Source organism: Erythrolamprus reginae, chromosome Z, assembly GCF_031021105.1.
Source record: "Erythrolamprus reginae isolate rEryReg1 chromosome Z, rEryReg1.hap1, whole genome shotgun sequence".
NCBI lineage: Eukaryota > Metazoa > Chordata > Lepidosauria > Squamata > Dipsadidae > Erythrolamprus > Erythrolamprus reginae.
Genome location: NC_091963.1, coordinates 34,389,411 through 34,410,563, shown reverse-complemented (window position 1 = coordinate 34,410,563; position 21,153 = coordinate 34,389,411). Strand labels below are relative to the sequence as shown.

Sequence of the window (21,153 nt, the reverse complement as noted above, 5' to 3'; positions counted from 1 at the left end):
ATATTTATTAAGTATTTGCTCAGATTTCATATAGAATTATTTCCAGTACAAAATGTGATTTCACAGAAATTTAATAATGTAGCTGTCATGATTTACAAAATGGAGCAAACCTCAGCAGCTATTCCTAGGAAAAACCATTAGCAACACAGCAGTATGCAATACAATATAAATTCTACCTTGCAAGACCCAATAGACATCGCTACTCCTTGCCAGCTTTTCCAGAAGGGGAGCAATTGAAGTGATATTGATCCTGTATTGTGTGAGTGCTTCATTGCTACCATTGTGAATTTTTATAGACCACTGAAAAGGACATTAAAGGAAAATGAATTAAAACTGTTGCTATTTCAGAAATCTTATAAACCATGGACTGATATATTTAAAAATAAATAAAGAATAGTTGAAACTAATACATAAATATATAGCTATGGTGGTGAATCTATGGCCAGCTGATTTTCGGGATGTGTAAGGGCAGGGCATATGAGGGAGAAGTGTGAGCATGCAGGGAAAGGGGTTTCATGTTCATACACAGGGGGGACGGAGGGAGCACGGTGGATGCAGCGTGCCCCCCTTGGATTGTTTTTAATCACAGGAGGTTGCAGGGAGGCCTGCTAGGCCCAAAATGGGGTGTGGGGGATGCAGCACCCCCCATGGCCTGTTTTTGTCCCAGGAGGCTACAGGGAAGCCCAAAATGGGTTGTGGGGATGCATGCTCTCCCACATCCCATTTTTGGTCCCAGGAGGCTGCAGGGAGGCCTATTAGACCTAAAATAGGGGCGGGGAGTGCGGTATCCCTTCATGGCTCGTTTTTGGTTGCAGAAGCCTGCAGAGTGTCCTGCTAGGCCAAAAATGGGAGGGGCGGAGGATGTGGTGACCCCCCCAGCTCAATTTTGATCCCAGGCTGCAGACAGGGTATTGGGAAATCATGCGTGCATGCACAGGGGGTCAGGGGAAGCATGGGGGAGAGGTGGTATGCGCACTGAACAAGGAGATTTATGATTGATTCTAGAAGTTGTAGCCATTGCAGTATCCTATAGTAATATGAACACCATTTGAGATCTTCAGTCTGGCAAATGCTGCAGAGAGCTGGAAGTTGTAAATTGTGGTCATGTGCCATTGCATTTAATTACTGATTCACTTAATGATTGCAACCAGTCAAATTATTTTTACTTTATGACTGCATTGCTTAACAATGAGGCTGCCAGTTCTAGTACCAGGTAGTGTTTGACTTACAATTGATCATTTTACGACCTTTCAGAATTATGACAGCCTGGTAATGTATGCTTTATAGCCTGTAAGGCACTTTTACTCATATAAAATATTGTGCTGCTGGGTCCCATGGCTCCTTCATAGTTGACTATACTTTGGATAATTGGTAACAAGCTTGCTTTTATGATCAGTTGCAGTGTCCCATGGTCATGTGAATTCCAAAGGTTTTTGCCAGTTTTTAGAAAAAACACTCATATGTTTAATGACCAAGCGATTTGCTTAATGACTGCAGTGATTCACTTTACAACTGTTGGAAAAATGGGACTGATAGTGTAGGTGTCTCAACTTACGACTGCAATGACTTATGACCAGGTTTCCGGTTCCAACTGTGAGCATAAGTCGAGGACTATCTGTATAGCCATCAACTGAGAGCAAACTGAAATGAGTTTGCATATATGTATTAACAGTGTATAACAGCATAAATTCTGATGCCAGCTGTCAGTCAAGAATTAACTATACTCTATTAGCTATAGGAACAATAGCAGCAAGAAAAATAAATGTGTGGAAGCTTAGGTTGGCAATTTATGCAATGTAAGAAATAGTAGTATACTATATTGATAATGATAGGTTAGCCAATACCCTAATTCTCTGCATAACTTGAAATAATAGAGTGGAAAAAAGAAAAAAAAACAATATTAGAGTTTATGGAATATGTGAAACAGCTGAAATCAGAGGCTGTCATAATTTTATTTGGTTATTGAATGACTAGTATCCAAATAGCTTACCGTAGCAGCTCCTACTACAAGTATATGAGGTTTGGATGAAGAACCCTAAGACATAATAAAAGACAAATTTATCCCAACAAAATCATAATCATTGACTTATTTTTTAAGCAGAAAAAGCATTTATAAAACATCCTTATTATTAGAATCATTTTTACTAAAATTACTTTAGAGACTATGAATTCCAGAAACCATCATTTGTTGGAATAATAATAATAATAATAATAATAATAATAATAATAATAATAATACAGTGGTACCTCTACTTAAGAACTTAATTCATTCCGTGACCAGGTTCTTAAGTAGAAAAGTTTGTAAGTAGAAGCTATTTTTCCCATAGGAATCAATGTAAAAGCAAATAATGCGTGCAAATCCATTAGGAAAGAAATAAAAGCTTGGAATTTGGGTGGGAGGAGGAGGAGGAAGAAGAGAAGGTGGACAGTCACTGCCCAGAGCGAAGGGAGCATTCCTTTTCTCTGGGCGCTTGCAGAGGTTTATTCCCTCTCCAAGCACTCAGAGAAAGGAAAATGCTTCGTTCGCTCTAGACTGCCAAAGTCTCCTTAAGCGCCACTGAAAAGCTTCTCTGGCACCCAGAAAAGCCCGAGAGGGACAGAATTAAAGGGGGAATGGCAAGAAACTGGCTGGGCCTTTGTGCTGCTCTCAAATTTCCTGACAAATTTTCCTGGGCTCAGGTTCTTAAGCAGAAAATGGTTCATAAGAAGAGACAAAAAATCTTGAATACCCAGTTCTTACCTAGAAAAGTTCTTAAGTAGAAGAGTTCTTAATTAGAGGTACCACTGTAATAGTAATCATAATCATAATCATCATAATCACAATCACCATCATCATCTATACAACTCACTTCTATCCAAGCCTTGATACATTGCTTCATAGAACCATTGACTTCTGGATACCACAGGAAATCCTGAAGAGAAAACGACATTCTTGCATCAGTGTAAAAATTTTGAAACCTCTTTTGTGTTGCATTTTGCCATGGTTCTGAGGAAGGACCAATCAATAGATTGGTTTAAAATAGAAATATTTTCTTTCAAATGTCTGAGCTACACTGTAACCAATCCAAAACACTAGAACAATCTAGTAGCTACTATGTCTCCGACATCTATAATTGATTTAAACTATAAAAAGTGTGATCATTTTTATTCTAATGATTGTTGACTATTTTTCTGTGGCACTCAGTTGCCCCAAACTTTTAAAGCATTTCCTTCCTGCTACCAAACAGTCTTGCTATTGTCTTGCTACTGAAAAGAATGGAAGATAAAAGTTGCTTATTGAAAAGTTGGTTGAATACTCCTCCCATTGCTGGACATCTATATATAATTTTAACTACTACAGTGATCCCTCGATTAGCACGGTCTCGATTAGTGCGAAACGCTACAACACGGTTTTTCAAAAAATATTAATTAAAAAATACTCCACGGTTTTTTTTGCTATACCATGGTTTTTCCCACCCGATGACGTCATACGTCATCACCAAGAGTCACTTCTCTGTCTCTTTCTCTTTCTTTCCTGTCATTCTCTGCTTCAATCATTTTCTCATTTCTCTTTTTTTCTCCCCTTTTTTTACATTTCTCTCTCTCTTTCTTCCTCTCTCACACTCTCTTCCTCCCTCTCTCATCTCTTTCTTTCCTTCTCTCTCTTTCCTTCTCTCTCCCCCCCCCTCCACTTGCCCACGAGAAGAAAAAAAGCAACCTCTGCCGGGCAGCTCCCCTTGTGCCCCCGCTTTGTGCCTGCCTCTTGTCCCTCTCTTTTGGGGATTTTTTTTCTTTTCTGTCTGAGTGCATCTGTGTAAGCGCGAGAGAGGGAGTGCGTGTATGTGTGTGTGTGTGTCTGTTGCGGCTTGGGCTGGTCGGCCTCGGAGGCGGGAGAAGGCAAAGAGGTAGCAAGCGGGGAACCCGGCGGGGTGGATGGCGGCGGCGGTGTGTGTGTGTGTGGTGGCCGCCTTCAGCTTGGGGTCCCTGCCGGCATGCTCGAAGGACGCGCCGCCGCCCGCCTTGGAGCCCTCGAAAGCCTCGTCGTCTTCTGTGCTCTGCTCGCCACTGCTCTCCAAGCGGGGCGCAGCGGCTGGGAGCGCGTGCCTTTTCTGCTTGGATCCTGGCTAGCCGTCGCACCTCTCTTGAAGATGGGGAGCCTGGCGACTCGCTGTTTTCCCCCACCGAGGACAATCGGGGAAAACTCTTTTGGTTGGGAACCAACCGGCCCGGTGCTCTTTTGGCTCTCTTGGGGTTTCCCCTTTGCCTGGGCAGCAGGAAGACCCAGGGAAGGTTCCTTTGGCCGCCCAACAGCTGATCTGCTCCGCAGCGCGGCAGCAGCGAGGAGCCGAAGATGGGGTTTCCCCTTTGCCTGGGCAACGGGGAAACTCCATCTTCGGCTCCTCGCTGCTTCCGCGCTGCGGAACAGATCAGCTGTTGGGCGGCCAAAGGAACCTTCCCTGGGTCTTCCCCGCTGCCCACACGCAAACTCCACCATCTGCGCATGTGCGGCCATGGAAAAAAAAGGGCGCGCATGCGCAGATGGTGTTTTTACTTCTGCACCACTATAACACGGAAAATCGATTAGCGCGGGAGGTCTTGGAACGTAACCCCCGCGCTAATCGAGGGATCACTGTATTGTCAGCAATAGACTAACTCTTTCTCTTTATTAGAGTTAAAAACCAGCAATACTTACCACTTTAAGTGAAGATGATTTGTCTTCAAAAGGAATGTTTTCATGCTGTCAAAATAAAACATGCACATTTTCCATAAACTTGTCGGTTTACAAACATTTACATGCTGTTTACAAACACCATGAAAATGCCCTCCTAATTGTACTGTAGCAGCCCAGTCAGTATATCAATGTTAAAGTATTCTAGAAATTGTTACTCAGCAACACCTGAAGGCTTATAGGCTCCATATACAACATTAAGTTGGTTTTTTATGTGTATTATCATTTTTTAATCTTTAATAAGAATATGGTAAGAGGAATATACAAATATATTACATAATAATATATAAAACAACGATAAAACTATGGTGCAAGCAAGTGTTTTTGAAAACCCTTTTTTCTCACTTCACAATCTTGATTAAAGCCATTCCCTTCTGAAATCATTATTTATATCAGAAAATAAGTTGCTTTTTCTATCAATGGGTTTCCAAGCCAATAGAAATAGCCTTTGCTGGATTTCTTAAAAACATTATCCCCTCACTGTAGTTTCAAAAGCTATTCCTAAAAATCCCTATTTTTAAAAAAGTAAAGATTGTGTGTAATCTGGCCCTTGCTTAATAAGTAACTAGCTACTGAAGGTACATTACAAATATTTCAAAGAAATACATCAAAGCTCTAATATAATCCTCAATAACATATTTATGGACAATTTGTTACATGGAGATTAAGATGTGGTAGTAGTGCTGGAGTTAAATATTAATCAGGACATTTTGAACTCCTGAGTTCATCCATTTTCTTCCTTCTAAGAGAGACCACAACAAAGGCATGGAGTATGATTTTTTTTTCTATAAGTCATCTATTTTTAAACTATTAAGCTAGCAACTACAGTACTTATTTCTTTTTCTAATGCTACCATAGTTATCAACTCGGGTTTTAAAAAAATCACATTTGTAGTCCAACAAAGAACACCTAGTTTGCAGGGAATTCCAAATGATGAATCAATTAAATAATTAAATAACTTTAACATATTTTATGGTTAAGGAAATAACTTTCCCAAAGAGATATTACAACATTTAAACTGTTAGAATGTATAGCTTTTTGTACAATTTTGTCACCTAGGAATACCAATCATTGGTATATAACACAAATTATGTCAGACATATTTATCTAATTGGAAGAAGGACTCATAAAGCCTTTTTCTAAAGAAATATTAATGATGTCTTGACCACTATTTCCCCGTTGCTGTTTCCTTCCCTCCAAAATAAGCCCTAGTCTGAAAATAATGCTTAGCCTGATTGTCCCCAATATAAGCCCTACCCCAAAAATAAGCCCTACTGAAGGAGGGGGAAGGGGGGATGTAGCCAGTACAAGAGGTGGCAAGTGTTTGGTGCCAGCTGTAGGCAAACAGAGTGGGACGGAGTGGGTGGACACAATAGATGTGTAAATCGTCCAAACAGATTAGAACAAAGAGGTGAAAATAAAACACTACCAAAAAAAAAAAACCTAAAGGGAGGATTATCTATCTTCTGCTTCTGGATATATCAATTCAGAAGCCCACATAATTGAAGGCTGGTGTCAAAAGTGTAACCCGCCTAAGATGTTGAAGCTAGAGGAAAACACTTATTTCCCCACACTTCTCAGGGCAGGAAATAGCCAACAACCACCTTCCCAACCAAATGCCCACTCACAAAAACTGGCAGTGATCCCTGAGGCTGCGGTTAGCACGGCAGCTACTTCCTTCTGCAGGTCACCTCATGGAGGCTTGGTCACTTACCGCCCTGCCAGCATGACCCCTGCGGCCAGGCTTGTGAAAAGGAGGGAGCAAATCAGTGTAGGCTGGATCAGCAATGTGGTTAAACTGCTACCCGGAGCTTGGCATGGACCCAACTCGGCCCCTTCATTGTGACCCCCCCATGACTAAGGCTAGGAGGCCAGGGGCTGCCTCTGATTTTGATTCTGTCTCTCTGGGTGCCTGGAGGTGTTTCCAGCACCAGGCAACCTTGCAGCCAATGCCCCCTCTCTTCCACAGTTCACCTTGTGACTCTGAAGCAGGCTGGAACCACAGTTTGTGTTCCTTCAGGCCTGGGGCTTGCTCAGGTTGCTGCTACCACACGACAAGGCAGAATATCATGCAGTGTGTAGGGATAGCCTGCTTCCCCCCCGCCCCCCAATCCCTCTGCCCAACTGCTGGGTCGGTTGCTGTTGGCATTTCAATGCATATTGGCCCAGATCTACAACCTCCGAAGGTTGCGGTCCGCGATGAAGCCATGCTGCCTTGCCCATCACTGCTTTCAGGCTCCACTCCTTCCCTGCACTTTCTGGCTTTGTTTGGCAGGAGCTCTGTGGTTGCCATACAGAACAGCGACCAATAAGGTCCCACAGAGTTGGTCTTCTCCGGGTCCCGTCGACTAAACAATGTCGATTGGCGGGCCCCAGGGGAAGAGCCACTTATACCGCCAGGCATGGGGGAGTTGAGATATTCCTTCCCCCTAGGCCCTTACAAGTTATGCATGGTATGTTTGTGTGTATGTTTGGTTTTATAATAAGGATTTTTAGTTGTTTTATTATTGGATTGTCACATGTTGTTTTTATCATTGTTGTTAGCTGCCCCGAGTCTACGGAGAGGGGCGGCATACAAATCCAATAAATAATAATAATAATTCTTCTTCTTCTTCTTCTTCTTCTTCTTCTTCTTCTTCTTCTTCTTCTTCTTCTTCTTCTTCTTCTTCTTCTTCTTCTTCTTTTTTACAGGGGGTGATTGCCCCATCCCCCTTTGCAACCCAAAACCCATCTTCCATGGCCACCCCGACCTGCCAAGACCATGGAGGGCAGGGGAAGGACAGAACCTGAAGGCAACAGTGGGCAAAGTAGCATGGCTCTCCCAGCTATCGTTGGAGAAAAAGGGCTCCGGCAGGAGCAGTCCAGCAGGGCGGCTGAGAGCAGCATGGCCAGAAGGGGGAAAAAGCCCTGGCGAGGCCTGCAGGTGCAGCAAGCCCAGCAACCAGTCAGATGCATGGGAGAGGGAGGCAATCCTGGCACACTGCCCAACCTTCTACCTCTTCGCAGTATCCGTCTGAGTTCTAGTGTCCCAACAGCAGCTGGGCCAGCAGGTAGGCCGGTGGAGGCCTGGGCGTGCCAAGAGCTCACCCCATTGCAGCTACAGGAAAACAGTGGTGGTACAGAGAGGTCCGATCCAGCAGTAGCAGCGATCCCACTCCCATCAGCCCCTGTACTTGCTGCTTTCTGTACATTAAACAAATAAGACATTCCCTGAAAATAAGCTCTAGTGTTTATTTTGGGACTGAAAATGAAATAAGACCAGGTCTTATTTTCCGGAAAGCACACTATTAACAGGGAAACGATATCAAGATAAGGATTACAGTATCAAAGATCACACAGAAATAGCTGCCCAACATAACTATACTTTTAATTACTCATCTGATCCTGGAGCAAAGCAGAAGATATACTAACAACTATTGCATAAGATGCACCAAGATTTCAAAGAGGTAAACAAGACAAAACAAGTTTTTGCCCTCCCAAGCCCCCAGAAGTACTTTGCAAGCCTCTCAAACTATCTGTGAGACATTTTTGTGACAATGGGCCCATTTTCTGCAAAAACAGGGTGTGCAGAGGCTTTAGAAGGCCTGTATAATGTTTCTGGGGAGTAGTGAGATCAAAAATGTAGTTTTCATGAAAAATAGCACCATTTTTCATCTTCAATCCCTCCCCTCCAATGCCTCGTGCTTTTGTCCTGGCCAGACCCCTGCAGATTTAACAAAGCCTCTGCGCACCCAATTTTTGCGAAAAATGGACCCGTTTTTGCGACCCAAATCCCATGCATTGCATTTTTACCTCCCCAGCCCCCAGGAGCACTCTGCATTCCTCCCAAAGCCTCTGCATGCCCCAGTTTTGCAAAACATAGACCTGTTTTTGGTGAAAATGGGGCGCACAGGGCAAGATTTTAGAAGGGCAAAAATTGTTGTATTTGGTGTATAAGACACACCAACATTTCCACCCTCTTTTAGCAGGAGAAAAAGTGTATGTTATGCTCCGAAAAGTATGGTATCTCCTCCAGCTAATGTCAATGACTGCATAATACACATGGGTGCAAATCACAGAAAAAATATACAGTAAATTTCTACTTCTAATATAATGTTTATTTTATAAAATGTGGGACAAAAAATGGACAAGGGTGAGAACCATCTTGTAGAAATGTTTCTATAGCAACAGCAATAGAACCTAGGTTTACAGTGATCCCCCGAGTTTCGCGAGGGTTCCGTTCCAAGACCCCTCGCGAAACTCGATTTGTCGCGATATAGCGGTGCGGAAGTAAAACACCATCTGCACATGCGCGCCCTTTTTTTTTCATGGCCGCACATGCGCAGATGGTGGAGTTTGCGTGTGGGCGGCGGGGAAGACCCAGGGAAGGTTCCTTCGGCCGCCCAACAGCTGATCTGCTCCGCAGCGCGGCAGCAGCGAGGAGCCGAAGATGGGGTTTCCCCGTTGCCCAGGCAACGGGGAAACCCCATCTTCGGCTCCTCGCTGCTGCCGCGCTGCGGAGCAGATCAGCTGTTGGGCGGCCGAAGGAACCTTCCCTGGGTCTTCCCGCCGCCCAGGCAAAGGGGAAACCCCAAGATCGCTTGCCTGTTCACCCGCCCGCCCGGCCGCTCCGCTTGCCCGTTCGCCCGCCCGCCCGGCTGCTTGCTTGCCGCTCGAGAGCAAGAGGGGGAGAGATAGAGAAAGAGAGAGAAGGAAAGAAAGAGATGAGAGAGGGAGGAAGAGAGTGTGAGAGAGGAAGAAGCAAGATAGAGAAAGAGAGAGAGAAAGAAAGATGAGAAAGGAAGGGCGTGACATCATCGGGTGGAAAAATCGCGATATAGCGTTTCGCAAAGATCGAGATCGCGAAACTCGGGGGATCACTGTATATACCTTTACAGCTCTCAAGGCAGTTTACAGAGTCAGCATATTGCCCTCAACAATATGGGTCCTCCTTTTACCTAACTTGGAAGGATGGAAGGCTGAGTCAATTGTGAAACTGGTGGGATTTGAGCTGCCAAAATGCAGGCAGCCAGCAATCAGCAGAAGGAACCTGTAGTACTGCACTCTAACCACTGCACTATCACTATTCTCTTTTTCCAATGTTTAAAGTACTTACAAGTTTTATTAATTTTTTTTATTAAGGTTCTTGTCGCATGAACATATGCTACTAAATTAGGGACATCCTGCATAGTAGAAAATGAATAGAACAGTAATAATTGTTCTGCAAATATTTATGGTTCCATAAAAACAATGAGAACAAAAATATTGAAAGTTATACCTTGTTTCCTTCCTCTTTAATTTGAGGATTTACAAGTTTTACAAATGAGTAGAATAGCTGACGAATCCTTGAATCGCCTATAAATGCAATATATTTGTTTTTGAGGCATGATTTTGCTTCACTGTAAAAACAAACATCAATATAATTGGTTTCAAGTATGAGAACAAAAATGAAGTTTGCAAACATTTAATGGAAGAATATACTGTACTGGTAGCAAATCCTATTTATTCCAGATAAGCTTATAAAATCCAAAGTATATTCATAATTGCCATCCTGGGGCCCATGAAGTTTTGTTAACATAAGTAATATCAATAGCAACAATAACCACACAAAGTCAAGATAAAAAAACAGCAGACAATAGCCTCACATAAATTCTAAAAAACTAATAATAATATCCAACATTAAAATGTTGTTATCAAATAGATATTTTTAATTTAACAGAAGATGTAAAATATTAAACCCATGACTAGCAAACTAATCATAGCAGATATTCTACATAAATACGTTTGGTTTTTAATTAAATGTAAATTAATTTTAGTTGTGTCTTGCTGTAAATACATTTACAACAATATTTTACCTCTGTTTATATCTATGAATCATACAGCTATAAGGTTGCCATGTTTTGTCCCCAAGGAATCTTCCAGTAGAGAGAAGATATTCACAAGTATCATTACCTAAAGAGAAAAAAGAAGGAAATAGAAGTATAATAATAAGAAATTGATAGACAGATAAAAATACTTAATTCACTCTTAATATTTAACTGATTGCACGATGAACCAATAATAATAATAAATTCTGTAAAGAAGTTGAAGAAATGGTGTATCACCTGCTGTTATATAATTGCACAGGCTAACTACAAACAATGGCATGATAAAGTAACAGGAATACTGATAGGACCGTAAAATTGAGAAATAGAAATGAAGAAACTAAAGTGCTCTGATTTTAGTGATTCTAACAAATAGGCACCTGTCACATTAGGCCTAACAGCTGTTGATTAATAAAGACAAAAAATAAGTCTGTATAATGGACATGGCAGCAGCTGCAGACAGCAGAACAAAAGAAAAACTTATTATTTATTTTATTTATTATTTATTTATTTTGTCCCATACACAATAGACATTGAAGAGAATAGACTGATGGCTGATAGATGATAGAAAAACATCCCCAAAATATGAACAAGCAGGATGATACCTCCCGCCTACCAGACATCTGGAAACCAGCCCTCAAACGTAACCCAGCCATAAAAACAGAAACTAGACTCAGAACACATATTGCAAAACAATCAAGTAGCCTGCAAGCTCCAACTACTCAGGATATCACGCCTAATCAACAACCATTAACTAATCAGCATACTCCAGCTACATCAACGACCCCAGATGTTACCCCACTGACTCACCAGGAAGTTTCTACACAGCAGGCAATTGCTGAGCCATCAAACCACACTCAGCCACCAGTATTTATAGAAGGAAGGCAGCTTAGGTCTCGCAGTGTTTGCCTTAGTACAAGGACAGAAACACCAGCCTGAAGATGATTCATATAAAACAGATATGTAGAGCTTACAGGCAGTTCTCAACTCATTTGAATGAACAACCATTCAAATTATAAAGATGTTTGAAAAAGTGACGTGCAATCTGTACTTATACTTATGTCACACAAACCCTGGGGTCAGGCACTTGACAATCACCTTACCTTTATGACCAGTTATAGCATCCTGCAATCACATTATCAGAACTTATGATTTTTGCTGCTTTTCAGAAAATAATGGGCAAGCTGGATTTACTTATAATCATGTCATTTGCTTAGTGACCATGAGGATTCACTTAATTGCTACCCAAATTGCCATAAAATTAGGCCCCATTCAGTTTATAACTGCAACGACTTACAACAGTTGTAACTAGAGAAATATCAGCACTCTTTACTCTCTCCTTACTATAGCTAGATGCAGTTTCTCTATTTATTTTGCATTTAGAAATATAAATGCATTTTCTCCCTTGATAATGAAGAAAAAGTAACAGTGCCAGGAGGAAATTACAAGTAGTGCTACCTAAATACTATTAGTTTCTAAGCTGTATCCATTAGAGTGGCATTCTAAGACATGTGGCCATACAATTCTTTAAATAAGTAAATGTAGCAAACAGGCAATTATTAAGATTTCTTTCACTTTAAGAATAAGTGGTTAGGCAAAAAACCCTTGATGAAAATGGAATCTAATACTATAGCCCCAGAAGTCTGTTTTGTTTTTAAATGTGGTACATTGCCAAAACAGAGAGAAAAGCAATTAGATGTAGTATAAAAATATCTTTAACTGAATTATCTTGCTTGTCATTGTTCCCCTAGGAATATGCAAAGTTCTGTATTCATTAATTGCTTTATGTGCAAAACAGCTGGTTTCAAATAGTCTGTGTCCAAACTGTTTGGGGAGTTTTGGTGCATTCCATGTTCAGAACAAAACATGTATCTTCTGTCCTGAACATAGAAGATTGTTCCAGGTAAGGAAAAAGAGAGTGTTGGGAAATTGGGGGACAAGCAGTTTGCTGAGCCACACTGGAAGCTGCTGAAGGGAAGAAGAGCAACATGCATCATAGATATTATCTCATTGAAAACTTTCAATTTCTTAATTGTGGGAACAAGGGAAGTAGTGTCTTGGAATGTGCGTGCAAAAAGCATAGACCTTGAGCATGACACGTATGATGACCCAGTTTCTCTAGCAACATTCTCCTTCCCAGCACTCTTATCTTGCCTTCTTTGCTGCTAGCCTAAGAAAAGTGCAACATTATATATCATGAGGTGGGCTGATGGGGCCCTTCTCTCGCTTTTGCGTTCTTTGTCTCATGAATCAGCACTTTGAAATGTAGCACAAGTTGTGTGATTTTTATTGGTTATATTTTGTACGCTTAATACGTTATGAGTTTGACCATGAGAAATGTAGCATCACAGAAGCCTGCCTTTCCTTGTTTGCTTTCAATAAAAGGGTCATCCTGGATTTAATCTAGGTTGCCTCACCAAATAGAAAATCCAGGTTATCTCACCAAAGAGATCAAGTTTCTTGTCCGAGGTTTTTTCTCTCAATTGGATTTGTGAGTCAGTTGCCAGCTGCGAGCCTCAATAACACCCATACTTAATGGCTGAGAACTTCCATCAAAGATTTCTTACACAGGCTTCTCTAATTATATGTACTAAAATGCGTGGCTCTAATAGGTTTCGTGTACCCAGGTGCACAGCTCCATTAGGTCTGGAGCTGTGCACGTGCACAACCTGCAAGATACCGGCGATTTTTGCCGGTGTTTTGCTTTCGCGCATACGCAGAAGCAAAAAAATAGGGGGAAATCACCAAAACCTCGCTCATGCAAAGACACTTATGCAAAATTTCGGTTGTTGTGCATGTGTAGCAGCCTAATCTCATGCACGTGTGCTGGACATGCACACGGAGCGCACTGTGAGTGCCAGGGACTGGCAGACTATCACTGTTTAAAACCCAAATTATCTCTAAACTGCTTTTTTCAAAATATCTGGTTTTGATTTATTCCCCCCTTCTTCTTTTCTCCTCATACCTTGTTCCATGTGGTGTTTTTCAGACTGTGAGTCAAAATAAGTTGTCTTTGTTTTATAAGTCACCTTGGAAGATTTTTTTTAAATTTAAAGAATGGATTAAAATAAAATAAATATACTATATTTTAATCTAAAACATTTAGAAAATATTTTAAAATTACAAACTAAAATTAAGAAATTACATGTGAAACTTTGAAATCAGATTACTTCATCAGAAGAAGACATCTGTGACTAAGTTTACACATCCAGAAAGGAAATGCCAGTCAATAATATGGATCTGTAGCAGCAGCTATAAGTTTTCAAACTCATTAGGTATTCAAACATCCAATTGTGAATCTAATTGAAATAAAGGATCACACACTTGTTATGTGGGCTCAGGAATATGTGATTGGGTTGAGGGATGCATTAACATGATGGCAACAGAATGTAACTGCTTTCAGCTGGTGAAGAATGAAAATATGATCTTTACTGCTGCATGAAACGTCCCTGTACTTATCAAATTTATCTCCTTTCAATCAATTTATGTCAAGCGCCATTCCAAGCAACTTCTGCCAAGCACCTAATGCTCTTTCATTTTTTACTGTTATTAGCTTTTCTGTGTACAAAAAGAAATGGCATTCTTACAAATGACAGACAGAAGGACAAGTCCTAAATATATGAAATAAGTTGTCCAAACTTTTTTCCAATTATGCCATTAATGTATGCAGTCTGATTGCCAACATTCATCAAGTACAGTACACGTTTTGGCCGGCCAGGAAGGACGTCTTTGTGATGTCAAAGCTCCGCCCATGGAATTCCCTATTGGGATTCCTCACCTCCTTTCCAGCCTCCCGACCAGCCCAACAGCTCCGCGGCTCTTTTGAAAAGCTAACAGCCGGGCGGCGGGGCTTCTCAGCATCCTACTGAACCCGAACGCCGACCCCGAACTTTTGCCGAACTTTTTGAAACAGCCAAAGGGCTTCTCGGCAGCCTCCCAAACACCGAACCCAGAAGTTCGGCAAAACTTCAGGTTTGGCGTTCGGGTTCGGGAGGACGCCGAGAAGCCCCCTGGCTGTTTCAAAAAGCGACAGCCGGGCGGTGGGGCTTCTCGGCGGCTACCCAAACCCGAACTTTTGCCGAACATCCAGGTTCGGCTTTGGGAAAACGCTGAGAAGTGCCCGGCTGTTTCAAAAGGTGACAGCCGGGCGGCGGCGTTTTTTTTCCTTGCACGCATTAATTCATTTTACATTGTTTCCTATGGGAAACAATGTTTCGTCTTATTTATTTATTTTATTTATTTATTGGATTTGTATGCCGCCCCTCTCCGTAGTTCTTACGAACTTTTCGCCTTACGAACCACCTTCCGGCACCAATTAAGTTCGTAAGACGAGGTATTACTGTACCATAATTGTCAAGTAGATGGATTTATAGATTATAAACTTTGTCATTCATCATCATGATTTTTGCTTTTGCATAATATTTTTAATATACACATATTGATCTAAAGCCAAAAAGTTGTTTCAGATCAGCCATTGTCATGCATGATTCATGTCACCTCTTCCTTTTAGCTTCAGTAATATAGAGAAATAACTTACCACTCTTTATTGTAGTAAATCCACCTGAAGAATGCCATTCTATAAGCACAAAAACCAAAGACCAATTTTTCACTATTTTGCGCAAATCAAAGGCTGATTCCACTAACTTGGAAAACTTTAAAATATACTCAGAGTACCATGAAGTTTGTAGTTCTAATTTTTTCAGTAGGCAGCTTTAAATTTTCTCAGATGGAAAATTCACTATTTGACACAGTATGCGTCCAAAACATCAAATCTACTGAATGCAATGGCAAGCATGCCTGTTCATCTCTTTTTCAGAAAACTTTGATTCACTAAATTCCATAGTTCAGTAATTTGGTTCCTGCTTTATCAAATTGTTGTTCTTAACGTTAATCTTTTACGGTTTACTTATTGTTACAACTGAAAGAACCAAATTCTAAAAACAGATACTGGTTAACAATTGGAAATACTGTATAGTTATGTAACTATATCACTATGAGTAAAAAACAAGAACATAAAAAACAGGAACAGAATAGGGGAGGAGAACTAGCTTATTTCTCTTTTTGCCTTCTCAGTTCTATTAATACATATGCAACCAATCCCAGTATTTTTAATTAGTTAATGTGACATAATTAAAATACATTGTATGGTAATTAATTAGTTCCCTGTAACTGAATTAAAATCCTGGAATAATAGTTAGTAATTTTAATGTTATCTAGGATCTACAGATTGAACTACTTAATGTGTTCTAACATAAAACTTAGGAAGTGGTATCATTTTTTATCTATCCAATGATGCAAAAGTGGATAACCAAAGCTAAAACAGAGACCCAAAAGAAAAACAGAGCAAAAGCCATTCTAAAGTATTTATTTATTAAGAGTAAGCATGTTTTTGGTGAATAGAAATATATTGAGGCACTGAATCAGAGAGAATTATACTATGGCATATAAATTATTTGATATTCATAGAATCCCTTATTCAATTTTTAAAGAACGCTATAGACATTAGGCTTTAAACTACAGTTTTCACATGTATCAATCTGAAAATGATTCAAAACTGCAATTTTTTTGTAACTTTACTAACCAATATTTGTTGATTAAGTTAGAGGAGGTTTGGGTAGACAAAGGAGTTCAGGAGCCTCCTACAACCTATGAATTGCTTATTTCAGATAACAATCCTGGACAATTGTTTTTTACGTCCACAATACTTGGATGAGACAATGCAGGATTCAAATTCAGATATGGTGCTGCTCCATTATGTGTACAGGGAATATAAGTTGATTCTCTTATTCATAGAAACATAGAAGATTGACGGCAGAAAAAGACCTCGTGGACCATCTAGTCTGCCCTTATACTATTTCCTGTATTTTATACTAGGATGGATATATGTTTATTCCAGGCATGTTTAAATTCAGTTACTGTGGATTTACCAACCACATCTGCTGGAAGTTTGTTCCAAGGATCTACTACTCTTTTGCCAACAATGGATTTTTTACATTAAAAAAGATGTATTATCACAAAATCAAAATGTTACTATTCAGAAAATAATAAGAGAACGTTTTGTATTATCAAATACAGAATGTGAAATAAGAAAGCTGAATTATATCTTATGTTGAAAATATTTAACATCAAGATATTAGCTATCTATGCTACTATAAAGGTTAGTTCCCATATCCATGATCTGTTATAATCAATTATTGCTATAAGTAGACTTTTAGTTTATTGTGTGTTAAAATACTGTCAAATGCAATGTATCTGCATAACCAGTTAAAAAGCACTCAATAGCAATTACCATATTTTTTTGGAGTAGAAGACACAACTGGACGTTAGAAATGGAAAACAAGGAAAAAAGTATTCTGCACCAAATGATGTAATAATATATTATGTAATAAAATACCAGTGTTGCAGTATGCTTTTTACAACCATGCACACTTTTTACAAACTTGATTGCTTTAAGACTTATGGACTTCAACTCCTCCTCCAGTCATGCTAGTTCAGGAATGGGAGTTGAAGTCCACAATTCTATAACTTGCCAACCCTTGTACCCTTAAATCCTAGCCCAGGGGTCTTCAAACTTGACAGCTTTAAGACTAATGGACTTCAATTCCCAGAATTTCTCCCCCAGTCATGCTAGATGGGGTAATTAGAAGGCAAAAACAGCCCTATTTTTTTTTTCAAAAAGGGAGCCATTTTTCACCTGTTTTTCCCCAAAAATAGGGTGGGAAAGGGTCTGGGTAGCCTGCAGAGAACTCCTGGATGCTAGGGGATTGCAAAAATGTCCCCATTTTATGAAAAACAGGCAACGTTTTTTCTTCCCAGACCCTGTGTCCAAAAATGGGATGCGGGGGAGGGGGGAGGGACCTTCAGGACAGCCAAAATGGCTGTATTTGGTGTATAAGACGCACTGACATTTCCACGCTTTTTTTGGGGGGGTCTTATACTCTGAAAAATACAGTATATCTTTTGTTTGCTGATTATTCTGAAATAGAAAAAAAGATGATTGAATCAAAAATATCCAATTCTAGAACTTAAGTGATGAAAGTTTGCTAAAACCTTATCAAGACTAATACTGATGATTCTGTGGCAATCCAAGTGAAATTTAATTAAAATATCTCTTGGGGAATGTAACTTATTAACAACTTTGCTTGGGACTGAATAAGCAAAGCAATTGCTAAGCAAAATGTATTCTGTAACCATCCACTTAATGATGTCAATAGCAGTGATGACTGAGATATCAAATAACCTCAGCTTGTGAGCTCCTGTTACCTTTCTCATTTACTACTTGACTGGGAAGGTTACAAATTGTAATCATGTGGCCATATAACACTGCAACCTTTTAAATGCATGAAGGTTGCCAGTGCCTCAATCCCACGTGTCCACATGGATGCTGTGACTATTGTAAGCATGGGGAGTGATTATAAGTCATGCAGTGTTCCAGGGTCACATAATCACCTTTACCCACCTTCTATCAATCAGAGTCAATGGGGAAGTCAGATTTACTTAACAACTGTTACTAATTTAATAAATACAGTTATTAACAATTGTAGCTAGGTAGGTCATAAACAGTGGTAAAACTCAAAAAAATGTATCATTTAGCAACATAAATCTAGGGGTCAGTTATGGTCATACATTGAGGGTAAGAAATGGGGTGTTAATCTTAAATGCAAATAATTTACACATATTCACTGGAAGTTGTTACCATTTTGCTACTATCTATCTCCATTGAAAAGGACTATAGGACACCAAAGTAGCAAATCAAAGCATGCTGAATCAGATGCTGCCTCCCTTATTGGTCCTGCTATTTTTCCGGCCCTTATTTTATCATCATAGTTGCCAGTTGTTTGGAATGGCAAGACTAAATAGTTGCAATTACTGAACCCATTGTACTGGAGCTATAAAACAAAGCATGACTAAAAGGGATTCATAAAAGGGATCATATATTCACGCTTATCTTCCAGGATCTACTTTGCTTGTCAAGGTACTTCCTGCAAGGGCTGTCAAAATACATCATTAATACCGTCAACTCCCATTTCCTACCATTGTTTATAATGAGCAACGCTAATTAGATCCACCCCTCAGGGCAAGGAATTTCTTGAGAACTTTGAATCCGTTACTCATTTGTTATCTATGCAGGAGGTGTGTAAGTGCTTGGCTTAATGGTGTGTGTGTGTGTGTGTATGCTGCTTTACTGAACAGGTGAAAAGGCACTTGTCTATTAGCGAAAAAAACCAAGCATAGAAATATTATCGCAGTCCCAACGTATGGAAAAAAGGCTAGAAGGAGCAGGATGCTCCCCGGGGCTGATGCTAGCCGCCTCCTTACTTACCTGGCCGGTGTTCTATGTTCTCTGAGAGGAGGGGGGAAACGCGACTAAGCCGGCTCAGGAGCTCAAAGGCCCCGCTCTCTCCACTGACCACCCTTCTGGATCCGTGGAAGCCTGTGACACACTCCTCCCGACGGAGACGAAGGGTGGTCCGCGGACCTTTGGCGGCGATGTATCCCAGTCCCCGTCTGCGGACATGGTCGTTCCGGGCCCTTTGCTCTTTACTCACCTTGATACCGACGGGAGACGGCGTAGCAGGCGGTGAGCAGGAGAACAGTGCCCAGCGCCAGGGCTTTGGCGCTCCTCACGCTGAAGTAGTGGTTGATTTCCCGCTTGCCCAAGCTGTAGGCCAGGGCCGCCATCTTGACTCCTCCATGACAACAGTGCGCGAAGAAGCGGGCGGGCGGGTGCACACGGGCAGCGCTGGGCTCCCAGGAGGGAAGGAGAAGGCAGATGCTGCTGCTGCTGCTGCTCTCGCCGCCGCTACCACTGGCGAGATAAACGTCCCCCCCCCCGCAGCTGGGAGGGCGTCACTAACGCCCGTTTGGGACGATCCTGCTCGGTGTCCCACCGCCTTTCTGGCGGCGCAGACCACTCCCCCGTTTTCTCCTCCACGCCGCCTCTTCAACTCAGCTGCTAGGGAAGCGCTTGTACCTGGTCTGCCGCCGTCTCCTGGGGCGACAGCCTCGGGCAGCGTTCCTCAATAAAGCTTAACAATTGGAGTCTTCGCAGAGGGGCGGCATACAAATCTAATAAATATAATAAGATAGGCAGGACTTCAACTCCCAGAATTCCCTAGCAAGCCATGGGACGCTGCCTGGCTGGGGAATCTTGGGAGTTGAAGTTCATACATACTTCCAAGTGGTCCAAAGGTTGAGAGACTTTGGCTGCCGTTCCGCCTTTGATCCTGTGTGCTCCTTTCCCGGGCTACGGAGGAAGATCCGCCGCTGCCCACCCTGTGTGTTCCAACGCGGGACAGCTGCGAGAGACTTGAGGAATAAACATGTTCCTCTCCCCCCCCCCTCCCCTTAGTCGTCTTTGCCTTCCTTTTATGGCATTGTTGCTTAAACTGCAAGAGCGGCACTTCGCGGGAGAAAGTGTAACTTTTACACAAAAGGAGCAGCTACTTATTAGTCCTATCTAGTGTCCAGGCAAAAAGTACACCGGTGAGAACTCGCCCTATCTTTATGTAAGGTTAATTCAGAAGTATCTTGAGAATGTGAAAGTACACCTCCCATCTTTTACTCCCCCCCCGCCCCCAAAACAAGGAAAGGTCCTCGTGTTTTAATTTAGTTTTTTAGACCATCATCTAGGTTGCGGCTCTTCTTGTCTCCCAAAGTTATTACTACACACTTAAATTGCTTTGGAAGTTACAAAAGGACAGGGAGGAATTAAAGTTTGTGCCAGTGCTGAGCGATTTATCTCACTGACACGGTTCCAAGCAACGTGCCGTAATTGGCCCTTTTGTTGGGTAGGGAACTAAAAGGGAACTTGTTCAAGAGTTTGTTGACATTGGTTTAAAGAATACCCGATTCAGAAGGCTCTGAATATTTTACATAATATAAGGATAGAATAAGGAAAGGATTGATGATATGTCCAGAAAGACAAAATACAACCAAACAGAATTTAGTATAATTAATAAAATTAGTCTGCATTCATCAATTTAAAGTTTTTCTCCTAAAGTTACTTGAAAAATTATAAAAAAGTATTAACTTTATAGTAAGCCATTTTGGTGTAGTGGTTAAGGCATGAGGCTAGAAACTAAGAGATTGTGAGCTGTAATACCATAGCAGGCACAAATCAACTGGGTAATCTTGGCCCATTTACTTTCTCTTAGTCCTAGGAAGGAAAAGGTGGCTAAATACTTCTGAAAAATCTTCCCAATAGTACTGCAGTGGCTTGTCTAGGCAATCTCTGAGAATATGAACATTGTTTTAACAACATTTTTTAAAAAGCTGTCTGGATCAGTAGTGGCTTTGCCAGTTTGTGTGTGCATGCACCACTTTTACGCAGTCCCCGTCAGGTGGGCGGAGCCTCCTGCTATCGGCAGTACTGGTTCACAAAACTTCATCAAATCAGGAACAACCGACCACTGGATCCTATGTCAAAGATTTTTATGAATTCCATGAATTCCATTTAGCATTAGTTCACAATATATGATATATCTCATTGTGAGGATCAGAAATCCCAAGCAGAACTCCAATCCTTTCTTATTTTATGTTAATTGTATTTATTTTTAGACATTTATAACTGAAATCTATCTTTAATATAAAACATGGACC

The 21,153-nt window shown here is 41.1% G+C and overlaps 1 protein-coding gene across 3 annotated transcripts in view; it reads right to left on the bottom strand.

The window, feature by feature from the left end:
• The window catches only part of CASD1 (CAS1 domain containing 1), a 55,899-nt gene extending 36,000 nt beyond the window's left edge, over positions 1–19,899 (bottom strand). Inside the window, exons 1-8 of one of the 3 annotated variants that reach the window (XM_070726697.1) lie at positions 19,727–19,899; positions 19,101–19,620; positions 10,543–10,639; positions 9,966–10,086; positions 4,673–4,717; positions 2,850–2,912; positions 1,991–2,035; positions 177–300 (exon numbers count right to left, since the gene is read on the bottom strand). In XM_070726697.1, the coding sequence (XP_070582798.1) occupies positions 177–300; positions 1,991–2,035; positions 2,850–2,912; positions 4,673–4,717; positions 9,966–10,086; positions 10,543–10,639; positions 19,101–19,233 (628 nt within the window). In that variant the 5' untranslated portion in view covers positions 19,234–19,620; positions 19,727–19,899. Of the gene's footprint in view, positions 1–176; positions 301–1,990; positions 2,036–2,849; positions 2,913–4,672; positions 4,718–7,795; positions 7,892–9,965; positions 10,087–10,542; positions 10,640–15,088; positions 15,124–19,100; positions 19,621–19,726 lie in introns of those variants that run through there. The other 2 variants (XM_070726695.1, XM_070726698.1) reach the window with 2 other exon arrangements.
• Between the last annotated feature and the right edge of the window lie 1,254 nt (positions 19,900–21,153).